This window comes from Phoxinus phoxinus, assembly GCF_949152265.1.
Source record: "Phoxinus phoxinus genome assembly, chromosome: 23".
NCBI classification, from domain to species: domain Eukaryota; kingdom Metazoa; phylum Chordata; class Actinopteri; order Cypriniformes; family Leuciscidae; genus Phoxinus; species Phoxinus phoxinus.
Window position 1 is genome coordinate 14,379,605 of NC_136898.1, and position 17,941 is coordinate 14,397,545.

Below are 17,941 nucleotides of genomic sequence, written 5' to 3' on the forward strand. Positions count from 1 at the left end.
TATATTTACATTGGTCCAATGGAAAATTGTGATTTTCAGTTTATACCTTCTGTTTTCACTTTGCCTCAAAGTAAGTGTTACGCCCTCTAGACAAACTTTAAAACATTACTTTAACTTGAATGGTAGTTTAAGGTTAAACCAAAGTTTTGGTAGTACCCCAGAGTGCAGTCTGGACGATGGGGCGGGGCGACACTTTGGGGCGGGGTTACACGTGTCGCTCCGCCCACCCCCAATTTAATTGGCTTATTATACAGCAATCTTATTGGCCCAGATGATTCAAGCCTGAGCATGCGCATTCTTTATGTACTATTTTTGTGAATGATTTGTCCATATTAACGAAATATTAAATGCTAACTCTAATCGTATATCATCGGTTTACCATGGTCATTTTAGTTAAGATCTATTGGCTAATGTTTTATTGTTAAGACACAGAATAGACAAAGTTATTGTTTAAAAACGAACGCTTGGTGACAGCACCTCGATCAGCTGTTTTCATATTTCCATCAGGTCGGTCGGTGGATCATCTCAAACTCGGGATTTTACGCAAATTATGATAAATCGCTGTATTAAAGGAAAGACATCGGACAAACCCGAACGCAAGCAGCTGATTTTAAATGTTATATTTAAAAAAAATTTTATAGCGCGACCGTTTTTTGTTGATTTTTTTAAACGAGATTTGTTCTCCAATGCTTGCATTTTTTGGCACAAAGTGCAAATAAAATGTTTAATGGCAAACTCATATTTCCTTGTTGTTTACCTGTTAAAAATAGGTTCAAATATTAACACTGGCAAAGGCTATAGCTGTAGCCTAACTATTAAAAAAAATCACCGCTGTAAATCTGGGCATTGCCTATAGCCTAACAGCCTAAATAGTAATAAATAAGTAAATAGTTACTTATTTATACTTAAATTGAGCACATAAAAAATAATATTTGTTATAGAGCGACATATTAGCCTAATATCTGTTTTAGTATTTTTTTTTTCCACTTTTCAGCACTGCAGGTTTTTAAATTCCCATTGTAGCCTACGCAAAAAAAAAAAAAAAAAAAAAAAAAAAAAACAATGTCCAGGGCTTGTATTATTTGGTAGCCTATTATTGTCTTATTTGTCACTTTCGGAACTGTGTCTTACTGAAATACAGTGAATTATCATTATGTAGTGTAAAACCCCGAGTTTATTTTATTCACCAATCCTAATGGAAAAATTAAGCATAAATGAATGATGTAAAATGACGCAGCCCTGCATGACATTCGGAAAACATTACTATCAGCTTAATAGGCGATCTCTCCTTGCAATGCTAGTAATTTAATGCAGTCATGATCATTGCTCACTTAAAGTGCCATTGACTTATCTGCTGGGTAAATTAATAAATATAATTTAGCTAAATCTAAAATATCGTATGATTTATATCAGCAACATATTTCTTTATATCGCCCAGCTCTAAAACGACTCAATATACCTAAAGCTTATATAGGCCTATATTACTTTTTGAAAAACTGCTATAAAACGATGTGAATTGAGCGCTATACAAAATGTTTTGACTTGACTTGACTTCACTTGATAATGATATAGACCTAGGCTATCGTGGCCACGTATTAACTGTAACTCGTAGCCTACTAAGTTAATAAAAACATTATTTAATTGATCGTTACTGAAATCGCCATGCGTAGTAGCCTACGGCCAAACTGCGTAGAAGATCATTCATAAACTCGTACATAAAGGAATGCGCATGCTCATGCCTACTCCAATAAGATTACTGTATTATAAACCAATGAAATTATTGGTGGGCGGAGCGACACGTGTAGCCCCGCCCCAAAGTGTCGCCCCGCCCCATCGTCCAGACTGCACTCTGGGGTTACTCAAGTTTTGGGGTGTCATGTGATCATGTGACGTCATTACGTCTCGGTACATCTCAGTCGTTGAACTTTTCTGCTGTCCGCCATTACCTCGCTTCGCAAGCAAAGGACCATCTCCATGTGCGAGTCTACGAGAAAACTCAACTAAACAAGGTAAGAGCTCGAGTGTGTTTTGCTTGGTGACAATATATCTGTTTTTGAGGAAATTAACATTAAGTCAAAGAACCGGGAACTACTTTGCAGACGTCGGGGTGTTCTGTGATGGAGTTTAAGAAATATGAACTGGTTAAAATTGTTATCACGTATTTTTGCTAAATCGCATTATGTGGTCGCGTAGTTAAAAAATGATCAAACTTATAATAATCGTGTCTAGATCGCGCTTAATTCAACTGAACAGCCCCGCCAGTGTCTGGACATGTTTAATCGGTAGCGGGGTCACTGCTAGCCCCTCAGCAACTTTATAATGTTAGAGCTGCAGTCGAGCCAAAGTTTAGGCGGGATGAGAGTAGAGTGCTCCAGGGACAGACTTTTCGCGTGCTTTTCACCAATAGCTTAACGTTAAACTGTATTGACTCCGTAACGTTAACGTTACTCGTGAGCTTGTTGAGACGGGTGAAGGAGCACTCCCAATCGGTGAACGCCACAGGTCGGACATGCAGCCCGTTTTAAAGCTTTAAAACAGCTAAAAATGGTGTCAACCGCTTGATCTACATCAGTGCTGTTTTGTGCTGTAAAGATTTCCGTTTGTGCTGGTTCGGTTTTTTAAATATTACAAATTTTAGAGCCTTGAGGCGTCTACACTCGGCCTCCTCTGAGGCGCGCGCACGTGTCTGTGGCGCAGCAACACGCACTGCATGCAAAAAATAATTATCTCTTAAACGAAAACAGCCCAAACGTAGCTCAAACGATTGACATAATTATTATATACATTTGCTTCACAAAGCTGCGACAAAGGTCTGGGTCGGGATCGGACAGAACGTTGAACGAACTTGGGTAAGATCGTGTTGGAATTTTTTTGGGCCCATTTTAAACTCGTGCACCCTGTGAACCTGCTCAGATTAGAGATCGAAAAGGATGACAGTGTTACCATACACATTTATAAATTCAGTGTCCGTTTTGCCACAATGGCTATATTTTCTCTTAAAAACATTCCTAATGTTAACTTACTATTTACTACTTGTATGTATTTGTTTATTACATATTTTATTTGTAGCAATGGTGAGAGCAATGACTGATTAAAGAGAAACACTACATACATAAGTTAAAGTTTAAAGTGACTAATGGAAATAATCATCACTGTCCCCTATAAATTCATGCCATTTCCTCTGTATTTACAGGTGCCCTCTTTCTGGAATCATTAACCACTGCAGATCATCATTAACCACATTTGGTAGGTGATCTACACATGCACACCAGGCAGTGAACATTATTTGTATGAATATGATAATAATTGTGCCATATGCTGCGTTCACACCAAACGCGAATAAAGCGTAAAATTCACATGTACCGCGTCTAATTTGCCACTTGAACATTTTGAATGCATTCACGTGTCTAGAGCGAAATGCGTTCAGCAGTTGCGTCCGAGGGAAGGGCAAGTGCTAGGCGGTCTTTAAAAAATTAAAAATAATAAAAAAAATACTACTGTTGTGTCATGTAGTTTTAAGAGATGTTCAGTCAAGAATGTAATTGTATAAAGCACAAATCTGTGGTTTATTTGTAAAGAGAGCGCCTATTTAAAATTTTGATCTGACGTTTTCGGTTTGTGAGATCCAGGTGATCACCGGGTGCTCGCGCTCATGTAACCCGCCTGGAACAGCCTTACCTCGGCTAGTCCTCCTGACGTTTGCCGCTGGTAAACTGAAATGTTTACATTCACAATCTATTGGTTTGGTTCTAGGCTATTATATGAAACATACATTAAAAAACATTAATGACTCGTTGTGACGTAGGTCTAACGACTTCTTTAATTATGTGAGTTTAATTCATCTCATTCTGAAATTTATGACTGCAAGTGTTCAGTGTCACATTCATAGTTAACAGCTGAACGATGTCATTCCCTCTTTTTCACGCAGGCATTTAGATCATATTACAAAAAAAGTTATTAAAGGAACACTCCACCCATTTGCATTAAGCTTTGCATTGTTAGAAACCCAGTCATACTATTGAATGGTCGTGCAACACTCTCATTTTCCCCTGAGATGAGAGAAATCTGTATTTACCTCTTAATACCTCCTCCTAAAATGACGCAAAAATAGTCAATTTGCGTCATTGTCGGAGGAAGTGTAAGATTTCTGTTGAGACTACAAGCACTAGTGCCCACCCTTTCAAACCTGCCCACAGGGGGTTGGACCTAATGCGCTAACAGACCTATCCCAGATCAGTCAGTCAACACATGGACGAAGGTAGTTTGTTTTTCCCGGACATGTCCGGCCATCGAGATAATCCAAAATGTCCGGGATTCGGCTTTTGCTTTCTGCAGTCGCCATTCATTGTTCACATGCACACCTTTTGTTTTAATCTAACTGAATTCATTCTGATTGGTAAATCTGAATGTAGTGTTTACATGAACGCTAAACAAGTGATGGGTAAGTAATGTGCGTTAGTAATGTGTGTTTTAACATTGCTAAGAAAAGTCCCCCTCCTCCATGAGAGATCACAGCTCCCGCTCAGCGTTCACCCGCGCCGCCAGTCTCGTCCTGGTCGCCACAGTAAACATGATGAATGGCGACTGTAGAACGCAAAAGCCGAATCCCTGACATTTTGGCCGATCGCAAAATCCTGGGCAAACTTGTCATGGAGACTCACTAGCCTAACTTAGCCTTGTTGTTTAACAGCGCTGTCTTACTGGTAGGCGTGGCCTCGTAGGGCAGCAAAGTCTTTCATCCCCATAATCCAAAAATACATTTCCTGGCTTTTCTCAGGCTAGAAGGTAGGGGTGGGCGATATGGCAAAAATATCATATCACGATTTTTTTCAGGAAAATCACGATTAACGATTTTATCACGATTCCTTTTCATGTTGGTTTTACTATTTTGCAAGTGACTGAGCATCACAGCCAAACAAATGTCCCTATTTTAAAAACAAAGCCTTAGGTAACAAAATATAAAATAAAAAAGAATGGCAGACATTTAGGCCAAAGTGGCAAAGATAAGAAATCTTTGTCATTTTCTTTGTTATTAAAAATTAAGAACAAAGATACACATACACAACTTAATATACAAATTAAATAAACAGTGCTTTAATTTTCAGCTACAGGTGTATTTAACAGCATTGAAGAAAGTAATTAAATGAACAAATATGAAAAAAAAAAAAACATAGACTTCACTGTATACATTTTACATTTATTCTTATTAAAGCTACTATTAAAGTTCTCAGTCAAGAGTGAGTGAGATGGTCTTTGTATTTTGTTGTTTTATTAACAGGGATAGTTCTCCAAAGATTTAAATTCTCTAAAGCCGTTTTAAACCCGAATAAGTCTCCCTCTTCTGTTGAAAATAAAAGTTATTTGGAAGAATGTGGGTAACCAAACAGTTGATGTACCCCAGAGACTTCCATAATAGTTTTTTCCCACTATGGTAGTCAATGGGGACCAGCAACCGCCCGGTTAGCCACACTCCTCAAAATATCTTCTTTTGTGTTCAGCACAAGAAAGAAATTAATACAGGTTTGGAACAACATTAGAGAGTGAGTAAATAATGACAGAATTTTTATTTTTGGGTAACTGTCCCTTTAAGGACAAGCGGCTGCATGTTTACTATTAGGGCTACTGTCACTTTAAGATCTGCGCGCAACGAGTCTACACGCATTTGACAAGATTTTTTCTTCTTTTTTTAAAGCAAGGCTTTACCGAAGCGAGGCTGCCATTCTGCGCAATCGGTCCTTTCGGCCATCACCAACCACTCACACGCTACATTCATACAGGCAGTGGGTGAGGTGTTTTGCCCAAGGACAGCACAAATATGAATGACTAAACTGATAGAGAAGTCCAAATGGTGGCCTGTTCCTTTAAGCAGCAAATGCCTAACATGTTCTTTTTGTATGTTTCTTTCTTAGTTTTCTGGTGAATGTGGAAATGCAAAGACTGTGGTACTTCTGTTTTACGAAGATCTGAACTTCTTAAACATTATAAGCTTGAGCACAGACACTATGGACGTCGCTATTCCTATCCTTGCATCTATTTTAGTTGTCCATGCACCTGCAAGACTTGGAAGGCACTTTTGACTCATTTGTCCAGATTTCATCAGCCTTCTTCACAAACTGAAGCGACCACATTTAAATGCCTCACTTGCCACTGCAATCAATTCTCAACGTTAAAAGACTACTTTAAACATATTTCGCAGCATCTTCTGAACAGTGAAACAGTAGTTTGTGTCTTTCAGGACTGTTTGTACAAAACAAATATTTATGCTTCATATCGAACACACAAAAGCAGAAATCATAAGGGCTGTTCAGTGAATAACTTAAAACCTGGAATTCTTGAAAAAACGACATGTTCTGCTGAAACAAATGATTCTGATCATTTCCACATTGATAGCATTCTTCCTGAGCCCGCAGATGATTTCAGTACCGAAGATTTCAATGATACGTCTTTGGATGGGGAACATTTAATTGACTTGAAACATAACGTTGAGCTCAAACTAGCCTCTCTCTTGTTGAAGCTCGAACATATTTATCTTGTTTCTAGTGTTGCTGTTGATGAACTTTTGCAAGAGTTTGTCCATTTGATAAGCACTGCTTCTGTCCCTCTTATCCATCAAAGTATAGTTCAGCACTTGCAGAATGCTAACAGTCATGTAGATGAAACAGTTGTAAAAGATCTAGTATTTGCTCTTTGTAAATCACATCCAATTACAGCCTCTCTTGGAAGTCCAGGCCCTCTTTCCACTGCTTGGAAGAGAAAGGCATATTATAAAAAACATTTTGATATTGTTGAACCTGTGGAAATTGTGCTTGACCCCCAAAACAAAAAATCGTTTCAATACATCCCTTTACTAAAATCCTTACAGCAGATTTTAAGTTGTGAATCATTTTTGGATATTGCCATTAATTTGAAATCTCCCCATCAAATTCAGTCTGGTCAAAGACAGTACAAGTCATTTTATGATGGGAGTAATTACGAAGAAAATTTTCAATTGTCAAAAGAGTGTGCTATTTCACTTTTTTTGTACATAGATGACTTTGAAATCTGTAATCCCCTCGGTACCTCCAGAAAAAAGTATAAGGTCTGTGGGGTGTATTGGACATTGGGTAACTTACCTGCTAGTTGTCACTCCTCCCTGTCTAATATATATTTAGCTGCACTTATTCATAGCGACGATGTTAAATGTTATGGTTATGAAAATGTATTGAAGCCCTTAGTACAGGATCTTATTATATTAGAGCAAGAAGGACTGTTTATTGCCAACTTGGGGAAAAATGTGAAAGGCTTTGTTCATTGTGTTTTAGCAGACAACCTTGGAGCACACAGTATTGCAGGATTTGTGGAAAACTTTTCTGGCAGATACTCTTGCAGATTTTGTACTGCAGAAAGATTGGATATTCAAACAAAAGAAGTGAACTCGGGAGCATTTTGCATGAGAAGCAAGGAAATTCATGCTTCTCATCTTAAAGCAATTGAAGAACAAACATTGGCTAATTATTTTGGTGTAAAAAGGAAGTGTGTGCTGTCAGAAAATCTGTCATATTTCAATTTGACACAAAGCTTTCCCCCTGATATTGTTCATGATTTGTTTGAAGGGATTATACCAGTTGAGATTGCTCTTTGTCTTAATGTATTAATTTCCAAAAAATATTTTGCATTATCCAATTTGAATGAAGCAATAACATCGTTTCAATTCAAATGGACTGACAAGACAAACCGTCCCCATCTTGTGCCCCAAACCTACATAACAAAGAGAACAATAGGAGGAAACGCGCACGAGAATTGGAACCTTTTAAGATTTCTCCCTCTCTTAATCGGACACAAAGTTCCTTCTAATGAACCAGCGTGGCAAGTACTCTGTGAATTGAAGGACATTGTAGAACTTGCTGTTGCACCTTTTCACACTGAGGACTCAATTTGTTATCTAGACTTTAAGATATCAGAACACAGGACAGTATTTCAAGAAGTATTCCCTCATGAAAGAATTCGACCTAAACATCATTACTTGGAGCATTATCCGCGACTGATCCGTGAGTTTGGCCCGCTCGTTGCACTATGGACTATGAGATTTGAAGCTAAACATAGTTTCTTCAAAAGAGTAATACGTCATACAAATTGTTACAAAAATGTTTTGTATTCATTAGCACAAAGACACCAATTTCAGTCTGCACATTATCTGCACATCTGTAGGTTTCCTAAACCATCCTTGGAGGTCAGTGAGGTATCAACACCTACCCATTGATGTTATTAACGAAGATATAACATGGGCAGTGAAACAGAAGTACCCACAAATGGAGACTGTGAACCTTGCAAAAAACGTTTTCTACAATGGTTTAAACTACAGGATTGGAATGGTGTTATCCCATGGATCGCTGGCTGGACTTCCAGAGTTTTGTGAAATTGTTCATATGATTGTTGAACAAGAGACCCTGCTTTTCATTGTAAAAAACTTGGATGCCTGGTACCTGGAACATTATCGAGCTTATGACTTGGTCTTGTCTACGACTAGAGTGCTAAAGCTTGTTGGCCTGCATGAACTGACAGATCACTACCCTCTAAATTACTACATGGTTGGTGGACGGCGCCTCATCTCACTGAAGAGATACATCCATGCATAAGGTTGTATAGAGTATATAGGTGTGTGAATGGAATGTATATTTTTACTGATTATCTTTAAAATATATATAAATATATTAGTATAATGCTCAGCAGTATAAAATGTCCTTGAGCAAGACTCTTAAAGTCTGTGTGAATGTAGTGTCTGTGGGTGAAATGTTGGTCGGAGGGGTTTATGGTGCAGATTGGCAGCCTTGCATCTGTTAGTCTACCCCAGGGCAGATGTGGCCAGAATAGTAGCTTACCACGTGAAATAAATTGTCAGCACTTAAATCTGACACACAGGCTTGTAAAGCTTAACATGAGTGTAATCCATTATTTGTAATAATATTCGCCTTTTGTTGTTGTTTTTAGATTGTTCTGTATTGGGTGACACAGCAGTGAAGATGCCAGTCAAGTTGCGAATTATTCTGAACCCCGATGACACCAGGAAGCTAATTCTGCCAGATGGAATACCAAAAACAATGGAGCAACTCACGGATGAAGTCAGGAAAGTGTGTGGCTTGAATGGGGAATTCAGACTACAGTACCAAGACAAAGACTTTGGAGATGCACTTGTAAATTTGACATCTACAGCTGAACTAGAGGATTTGACAACTATCAAGGTCATCCCAATAACTGATGATTGCAGCCAAAGATTCAATGTCACTGTCTTAGAGGATGCTCAATCTTCAAGCTTCCATTCAGATGACACAGAGATCCTTTCCTCACCATCAAGCTCAGTGTCTACAAGACGTGAAATGTGGCCTAGAGAGTTTCCAATCCCCAAGTTTTCGTATGACACTGAACTGCAGTTAGAAAAAGGAAATGCAGAGTATAGGTCAAACAAGACGAGGTTTAAGCACAGTACAAAAACAAAGTCAGATATTCTGGAAAAGGTAGCTGAAGAAATATTCAAGTTCAAAGCTTACCCATCCGATGCTGACTTCAGTGAAGTTGCTGAAGCTCTAATCAAGAAGCATCCATGCCTTTCCGAACCTGGTTCGTACAATGGCTGCTATGGTTGGAAGCAGCGGTTTAAGACAAAAATGGGTAACTACCGAACTCAGCTAAAGGGCACTGGGTGTTCTGAGTTACTTGTAAATTCATTGAAGTCCAAAGCCCCAGAGGATGCCTTGCCAGCAAAAAACGTAAAGAGACCAAAGAGAGGAGAAGCTAACCACATACCCGACATTCCAACTGGAGAGACTCGAGAAAAACTGGAAAATGAGAGACTCTCGCTTTTAACAGAAGTAAAGAAACGAGATAATCGTGCAGTGGTAAAGGACAAAATGGCCAAAACCTTTTCACTGCGAAGACAAGAAATTGTGGAAAAGGAATTGAGAGTTGAAGAGTTGATAGAAAGATGGCCTGCATTGTTCACAGAGGATGAGGCATGTAATATTTTTAACTATAAGTAATGGCCTGTAAAGTAGAGGATACTAATTGCCTATTATAAGAAATCTGCTATGAAATATTAAAATTGTGTTCAAAATGACATGCATTTTTTTTTGTTATTTTGTATTTCAGAATGTATCTCACATATAGCTGTCATGTAATCATTTTTCTGTGTTTTGTTTTATTTCATATTAAGATCAACGCTGAATTTCTCAGGATTACAACTGTTCCACTTCAGACAAGATTCCTGGCCTCTTTGGACGAGCACTACAGCAAGCTGATCGAGCTCATCAGAAGGAAGGGAGGAGTTCTCAGAGAGAAGACCCAGAAGATACTTAAAGTTCTTGATCTGGTATGTACTCGGGTATGTTGTGTATATATAGATAGATAGATAGATAGATCTAGATCCTTTGTTTGCCTTGTAACTTGTATTCTGAATTAGAAAGTTACAAATGTGGGTTGAAATTAGTTTTACAAATTAAAATTAAGTGCCATTTTACTGGATATGGTAAATGCACTCCAATCGAGTGACGCTCTCATGGTTTTATTTCCCACATAAAAGTTATATGTTGGTTATGTGTCTAATTTTGTCACTTAAAGGGATACTTAAATCGCTCTGACGCGTGGTGACACTTTGATAGCAATTCGCTTAGCCCAAAAAGACCAGTTCATTCATTAGGTACCAAACAGAGATCAAGTTAGAAACGACCAAACACCTCCACGTTTTCCCTATTTAAATACAGTTACGAATAGTTGAACGGCCAAGTATGGTGACAAAATAAAACGTGGCGCTTTTCTAAGCGGGTTAAAAATAACTATAATGTACCCAGTGCTATTCCGTCATACATTAGTTATCCTTTTTCAACCCGCTTAGAAAAGCGCAACGTTTTATTTTGTGTCACCATACTTGGTGACCTCAGGTAAAGACCTAAATGTTACCACAATTTACTGTAACTCTGTCCCCATCTTAGTCTTAACATTTGTTTAATTTCTTTTTTATAATATTGTCCATGTTTCCGTTTTAAAATGTAAAATCATATATTTGTATGTGTGTTTACTCATCTAGAGCCTTGAAGTCAATATAAAAAGAGAGTGTCTGCTGAGGTGTCTAATTCTCTACTTCGGAGAAGACCCGGACCAACTTATTAAGGAGTATCTGGTGAGTAGTTTTGCATGAATCCATAAGCTTTTATAATGATAAAGCACATACGCACAGATAAAGGCAGGATGCATCAGACACATTGCCACCTTGCTCATGTGGAAGCAAAAGAAAATGTTGCTGGGAAAGTGCTAATTTGGTCATATTTTGATGAGAAAATGCTTCTTTTTTTGCGTCAGTTCATTACATTTTGAATTCGCTAGAGACCAAAACCAAGTCGTCAGCAGGGCGTTTTACTTACAATTTATAATCATCCTACTCGAAACCTTGCTTGTCTCTGGCAATCAGATGACTGTGAATCCTGAGTCTTGTGTATATAATATAAACCAGCTCAATCTCATCATTAACATTTTTTTATTTGATTTTGGGAACTGTCTGTGTCATTTATGTCGGTTCATTGGAAACTGGTTTCATCAAGAATAACTTGTAGCTCGTCTTTTATCAGGTTGTCCAGATGGATGAAGCTGAAACAGAGCTTGCAAGTTCCACAATGGCTGTGTTCGTCATCAGGGAAGAGGGTGATTCTCTCCATCCACCACATGACATTGGTATAGTCATTGAAGGAGTGAAAGTCCTGAACAGGTTGCCATCAGTCGCACATGCATGTGCCATGTTATTTGGCCTAATTTATGTGCTGAACTTGAGCTATCCAGGTGAGCTGGAACACACCTTTGATGCACTACAAAAGGTATTTATGGAGATTGAACCAAAGAAAATGACGCGCAAAGTTCTCAGCCTCAGTGTTAAGCTGTGAAAGTTGCCAAGAGAAATGCATTTGGATATGTATTTGGTTCTGTTTTAGAGCTTGTACTCAAATTGCAGGTTGAATCACTGTTCAATGAAAAACTTTCAACTGATGTTAAACTCAATTTATTGAGAAGTTTTTTTGTGGTATAGATATTTGATAGCCTTTAATAACTGTTAAAAGTTTTAATGTTAACAATGTGATATTGCATTACATTTCTCACATTTTACATATTTTACTGCTTCATTGATTGGTAATGTGCTCAATATTGATGTGGGACTCTTAAGCACTTTTTATTTTTTGTTAATCTAGCCAAGTTTGTACAGTTTAGAAACTGGGATCAACTTTATTGCACTTAATTGCTGTTACATGGTCTGCGAACATGTTTTAAAAGATATGTAATGCTTGCAGAATTAAATTTCAGTCCTTTTGAAGTACATTTTTGTGTCTTTATTTAAGTACAATGGCTTAGAAAAATTTGCACAGACCAGGTTGTGAGCTACAGACCGAAACAAGGTTTTATCTGAAGTACAACAAAACTTGAATATGGGAGCAACTTTGGCTTTTTTATTGACGCATTATAATATTGACCTAAATATATTGACTTTGTTATAATTAAAATTGATAGTTTGTTCTGAGTAAAAAATTCAACTTGAAAAAACCTAATCTAATAACTTGTAACAAAATTACATCAATTTTTTTAGTTTTTTCCAAAGTAAAAATTCAATTTATTTTATTAAAACTGAAAATATTAGTTTTTCCAAAATGAAAAAAATAATTTGAACCAAAGCAAAATTTTGATTAACATCAAGTAAAAATGTATAGTTTCAGCCAAATCAAAAAAATTATTTGATAGAAACTAATTACATCTATTTATTTAGTTTATTTCAAAGTAAAAACTTCACTTGGATGTAATTGTAAATGTTAAGTTTTTCTCAAATAAAAACACTAGGTTGTATCAAAGCAAAAAAATTACACGCGCTCTTTGTAACAATCGATATTATTACTTTGGGGTAATGTAAAATGTTGTGTTGGAAAAAATTAAAATTTTGGTTTGACATTAAATAAAAATTTACGGTTTTAACTAAATCAAAAATACAATTTGAAAAAATCTAAAAAAAATAGTTGTAACAAATTACATCAATTTTTTTAAGTTAATCCAAAGTATCATTTTTTTCAGTGTAGTCACGACACACAAGGGTAATGACTCTGTATAGTCATCGTTTTGTTGCCGCATGTAAAGCATCCAACTGCAAACAGAACTTTTAATTAAGGTTAGTACTTGCATATTTTATTCATTGCTGTTTGAGGACTTCTCAACATTGGGTTGACTGTACTTATAAACAATTCTATATTAGCATGTATTTTCATTAATATTTTCCTCTGTGGACAGCGTAGGGCCTGCTGACTTTTTGATGAACTACAAAGAATAAATAAGAGATGAGGAAGAGACCACAGACCCGAGAGTCGAGACTGAAACTATAGTGTGAACAGACTGTCACAGCAACCGCTGGATGGACATTTCCTGAAATCTTGACGGTTAAAATAAGCTCTCTTTCGCTATCACAGCTACAGTATATTAGTTTGACTCGTGCATCACCAATATATTGCTAATAAGACTGAAGATATCGGAGGTTATTTATGAGAGTGTGAGCAGGACTGAACTTCAGGACCTTGCAGTGATGTTCAGGAAGTGAATGTGTCCTCTGGTCAGAAATCACTGAATTGAACAGATTATCATCCAGTAAATTATTCTCACAGTCAGCATCATTTCACACAGAAAGCAGCACTGATCATCTAATGCTGATCTGTAGATGGACATCATTTGTAGATTCAAACAGCTTTTAAAATACTTATAGTTTTATGTCACTTGATCTTGAGCTTCCCACATTTATTTTAAGACAGTTCCAGTTCCGTTTACAAAGTTGTAGGCGATGATAAAAGCAAAAACGCAGAAGAGACGGGCAGAGCTGAGTGACTGAAAAAAACATTCAGCATTATCAGAGTAATAGCAGAAATGTCTGATGGTATTTATGATGATGTGATCAGGACTAGTGGAATGAACAGAGAGAGAGTGGAGATGGTGGTGGAAATCTATGACAGTCTAGATTGTATGAGAGATCATGACTTTAGGACAGAGACAAACACACACCAACCACTTCAGCAGACAGGTAATCATATTCCTTTATTTAATACAATCAGCATCTGCACATCTTCAGTCATTTAACATATCTGTGGTGTTCAGGCAGTGATTCTATGAGGAACAGAAGCTCCAGAGCAGTTGCAGTGTGTGTGGTGTTGCTGTGTGTTCTTCTGCTGACTGCAGTCATAGTGCTGCTGTGTTCACATCCATACAAAGAGCACAAACTACACAGAAGAAAGAGATGAGCTACTAACTAAGATGACCAACCTGACAGAAGAGAGAGACCAGCTACTAAACAAGAACATAAACTTGACAAATGAAAGCAATGGATTATTAAACCAGATTAACAGCCTGACTAAGCAAAGAGACCAATTAAATCAGGAGACAGATGAACTGTGGAAGAGTCTTTGTGAAATGGGTAATTCTGAACTGCAGCTAAACAAATATACATTACTAAAAACAAGTTGCATAATTCATTATGAATGATGATAAAGTCCTAATAGCCTGGTTGAACTGCCTGGTTGTGTTTACAGATGGATGGATTTACTATAAATGCCATCTTTACTTCATTTCCTCTGATAAGAAGAACTGGACTGAGAGCAGAAGAGACTGTAGAGAGAGAGGAGCAGATCTGATCATCATAAACAACACAGAAGAACAAGTGAGTGTAATATGTGTGTGTGAACTCACTTCAGATGGATGTGAAAGTATGTGAAGTCAAGTGAACTTTGTCTTTATCAGATTACAATATAATTGATTGTCTCCGCAGGCTTTTGTTCAGAAAATGTCTGATGGTACTAAAGTCTGGATTGGTCTGACTGACAGTGACGTGGAGGACACATGGAAATGGGTTGATGGAAGCACACTGACCTCTGAGTGAGAAATTACTGAATTGAACTGATTTTTCCTCCAATAATGATTCTCACAGGTATGAAATCACACAGAAAGAAGCATTGAACATCTAATGCTGATCTGTGGTTTCAGGTTCTGGAGCTTTGGAGAGCCTAAAGGAGGTAGAGGCGAGAACTGTGCTCTAACAACATCAGGATGGGCTGATTATCCATGTAAATATTATTATCAATGGATCTGTGAGAAAATCATTAAAACAAGTCATTAAATCACATATTGTTTATGCTGTAAATTACGAACAGATATAAATGTCTTTTTCTCTTTAAGACAATCTAAGCAAAATATACACATATAGGTTCTCTTCCTCAGTAAAATGTACTTGAAGCCTATATTTATAATGCTTAATAAAAGGTATTCATAATGTATGTTATAATGCATTTTATCTTTTCATAAATAATTGTAACCAAAGTTATAATGCATTAAAATCATTGCAGATTCTTTGTTACATCTGAAATTGTTTGTTTGTCATGTTTTAATGCATTATAAAGGCGTAACATAAGTATTATGATGTAAAAGAATAACTGTGGTTACGATTATTCATGAGATTATTCAATGCTTTATAAGTTGCATTACAAGAAATAACTAAGAGGAATTATATATAGAGACTTTAAGTAAAGTGTTACCAAATTAACATTCAGTTAGTCACTTATGGCACTATAATAAATAAATGTTTTATAAATAAACTTAATTGTATTTGATTCTTATTTTGTCTATGTGTTTGAGTGTCTGTATCTTATGTTGTCCATCAATGTGACCAATAGAGAGGAAGTAGAATTCTGTGATCATTTAACATTTAATCCTAGGTGCTTTTGTCACGAGAGACCCTGTGAATTTGAGCAATTTTAGGCTATAACAAACTAGCACAAGTGTGACAGTGTTGTGGAGAACACAGAAAATTACTGAGAAATTACTGAATTGAACAGATTATCATCTAATAAATTATTCTTACAGGCAGTATCGTATCATATCAGACAGAAAGCAGTGCTGAACATCTAATGCTGATCTGTTGATGCAGGTTCTGGAATGATATAGAGCCCAATGGACATCGAGAAGAGAACTGTGTTTTCAGGATGGGTTGTAATCAATGGATCTGTGAGAAGAGATTTTAAATATGATATTAAACCACATTTTGTTAATGCAGTAAAATACGAACATACATCAAGTTTTTTTTCTCTCTCTTAAAGGAATAGTTTACCCAAATATGAAATTATGTATGTTACGTATTTACTTGTTCTAAAGCTGTATGTCATTTCTTTTTTACTGAGGCATATAATACAATGATCCCCTATCCCAATGTGTTCCTAGTGCTCTGAGCTAAAATGAGCTCAGATGAGCAAAAGCATGAAGAACGATAAAAACCGAGTCGTCAAACATAACAGCACTGCGGATGGGTGTCAGTAACTTTCTCTTTATTATCAAGGCCATGATTTTCGTCCTTGATGGTAAAAACTTGTTCAATAATTCACCTCACACCGTTTACCAACAGCGCCAAGCGTTCAGGTTAGCTGAGGCTTGAATGATAAGTAGCATTTAATAGGGATCAACACACATACTAACACGTCTTCTCCTGGGGTCTCATTTATAAAACTGTGCGTAGGATCCTTACTAAAAGTGTACGTGTGCCCAAAAGCCAAAAATGGCGTGCGCAAAAAAATATTCAGACTTATAAAACTGTGCGTACGCCAGAACCTGCGCAGGATTCACTTTATAAATCCCACTCAGCGGAAGATTGTGAACATGCGTCTCCTCCCCGAAATAACCATATATGAGCTTACAACGCCTAGTTTTACAATGCATATCCTCATCTGCATATCATTTGCATATGATTATTCATCCACGTGATAACATGTTTAACGGTACAAGACATTAGGAAAATATGAAATACGGATGTGCCGTCACATTACGTTAATAAAAATCATTTAGTAGCCTATCCATGCCTTGTTTTTGAATAAATAAATCTAATAGTGTAAATAACATTTCAGATAAAGTTTTTCTCAATCTTTTCCACTGGCCAAATAGTATTTTTAATTGATTTATATTTTTAATGGAAACAGATAGACCTTGTTGTGCATTATATTTGCACAATCTGCTATTATCATAGGCAGCAATTATCTCTGTAGTTAAAACATTAAAACACAGCATGCCAGAGGAAAAGTGTTCAAAAGCATTGCATCAAAAACAAATATTTATAGGCTATTTATTGAATATTTATATATTTTTTAACTTTTCAGTAAATGTCATAGGCCTAGTGTTTAACTCCATTAATGAGAGTGGCATATTTAATCTAAATGTTTATATCAGAAGTAGGCCTAAAACATAGTTTAAATCATTATTTTATTTAAACTGTAATTGTGAACATGCACTGTAGCCTATTTATGATAAGGACTCATAATGAAGATGTACAGTTTTACTTAATCTGCCTTTAGATATGCGTCAGTTTCACTAAACGGCCCAACGCGCTCGCTGGCGCGGACATTTAATGTATGGTTATTTGCTTCAAGCGATAGGCTTGGTGAGTGAAATTATATTTGTATTATCTTTCTGTATATGTATAATTTTATTTCGATTTTATGTCTAAAAGTGACCAAAAATACATTTAACTCCAGCTCACCATCGGTGTCGCCAAACTGCTCCGTCTCCAAAACGTTCGTACGCATGGGTCAGAGTTTGCGTGCAGGTGCGCACATTTCCCCGTCAAGTTTGTTTTTATAAATCACAACTTATGCGTCGGAAATGGCGTACGCCTCTTTCAGGGCCTGTTTTGTGCGTACGCAGCGGTTATAAATGAGGCCCCTGAACTTTTCCTGGTTATCCTGAGCTCCTAGATTCTTTCTCTAAGTCTGTTTGCATCTACCACACTCTGAGATGCTACGGTTTGTTCTTTGAAGAAGAAAAAAAAACACCCTTGCAGTTGTGTTGTGTAAGCATGGACCCATGCGGTGTCCGCCTTTTAATTTTTAACCAGTCAGGGTGTGATGACATGCTGCGTTCAAGT

At 36.9% G+C, this 17,941-nt stretch overlaps 1 protein-coding gene and 1 long non-coding RNA gene across 5 annotated transcripts in view; one reads left to right on the forward strand and one right to left on the reverse strand.

Moving 5' to 3' along the window:
• Positions 1-1,876: 1,876 nt before the first annotated feature.
• On the forward strand, positions 1,877-12,332 carry LOC306992069 (uncharacterized protein). Of its 3 annotated transcripts, XM_079600530.1 has the most exons (9): positions 1,890-2,009; positions 3,194-3,246; positions 5,693-5,784; positions 5,910-8,027; positions 8,188-8,616; positions 8,968-9,986; positions 10,187-10,342; positions 11,057-11,149; positions 11,595-12,332. In XM_079600530.1, exons 6-9 carry the CDS (start codon positions 9,000-9,002, stop codon positions 11,901-11,903), a joined length of 1,545 nt encoding a protein of 514 aa, XP_079456656.1. In that variant the 5' UTR covers positions 1,890-2,009; positions 3,194-3,246; positions 5,693-5,784; positions 5,910-8,027; positions 8,188-8,616; positions 8,968-8,999; the 3' UTR covers positions 11,904-12,332. The 3 variants fall into 3 exon arrangements, with proteins under 3 accessions (XP_079456654.1, XP_079456656.1, XP_079456655.1); XM_079600528.1 differs by lacking the exons at positions 5,693-5,784; positions 5,910-8,027; positions 8,188-8,616 and having other exon boundaries at positions 1,877-2,009; XM_079600529.1 differs by lacking the exons at positions 1,890-2,009; positions 5,693-5,784; positions 5,910-8,027; positions 8,188-8,616 and adding an exon at positions 2,038-2,849.
• A 1,726-nt stretch (positions 12,333-14,058) lies between these two features.
• LOC306992074 overlaps positions 14,059-17,941 on the reverse strand; it is a 54,561-nt gene continuing 50,678 nt past the window's right edge. The window contains exons 4-6 of one of the 2 annotated variants that reach the window (XR_013796213.1): positions 15,896-16,036; positions 14,908-15,123; positions 14,059-14,646 (exon numbers count right to left, since the gene is read on the reverse strand). This is a non-coding gene — a long non-coding RNA (uncharacterized lncRNA). The remainder of the gene's footprint in view (positions 14,647-14,907; positions 15,124-15,895; positions 16,037-17,941) is intronic. The other variant, XR_013796214.1, reaches the window with a different exon arrangement.

What these genes read in the sequence shown, in the direction of transcription:
- LOC306992069 (XM_079600528.1), top strand. Translation starts at nt 9,000, where the DNA reads ATGCCAGTCAAGTTGCGAATTATTCTGAACCCCGATGACACCAGGAAG. An exon ending in CATTGTTCACAGAGGATGAG is followed by an intron (nt 9,987 to 10,186) that starts GCATGTAATATT and finishes TTTCATATTAAG; the next exon opens with ATCAACGCTGAATTTCTCAG. An exon ending in TACTTAAAGTTCTTGATCTG is followed by an intron (nt 10,343 to 11,056) that starts GTATGTACTCGG and finishes TTACTCATCTAG; the next exon opens with AGCCTTGAAGTCAATATAAA.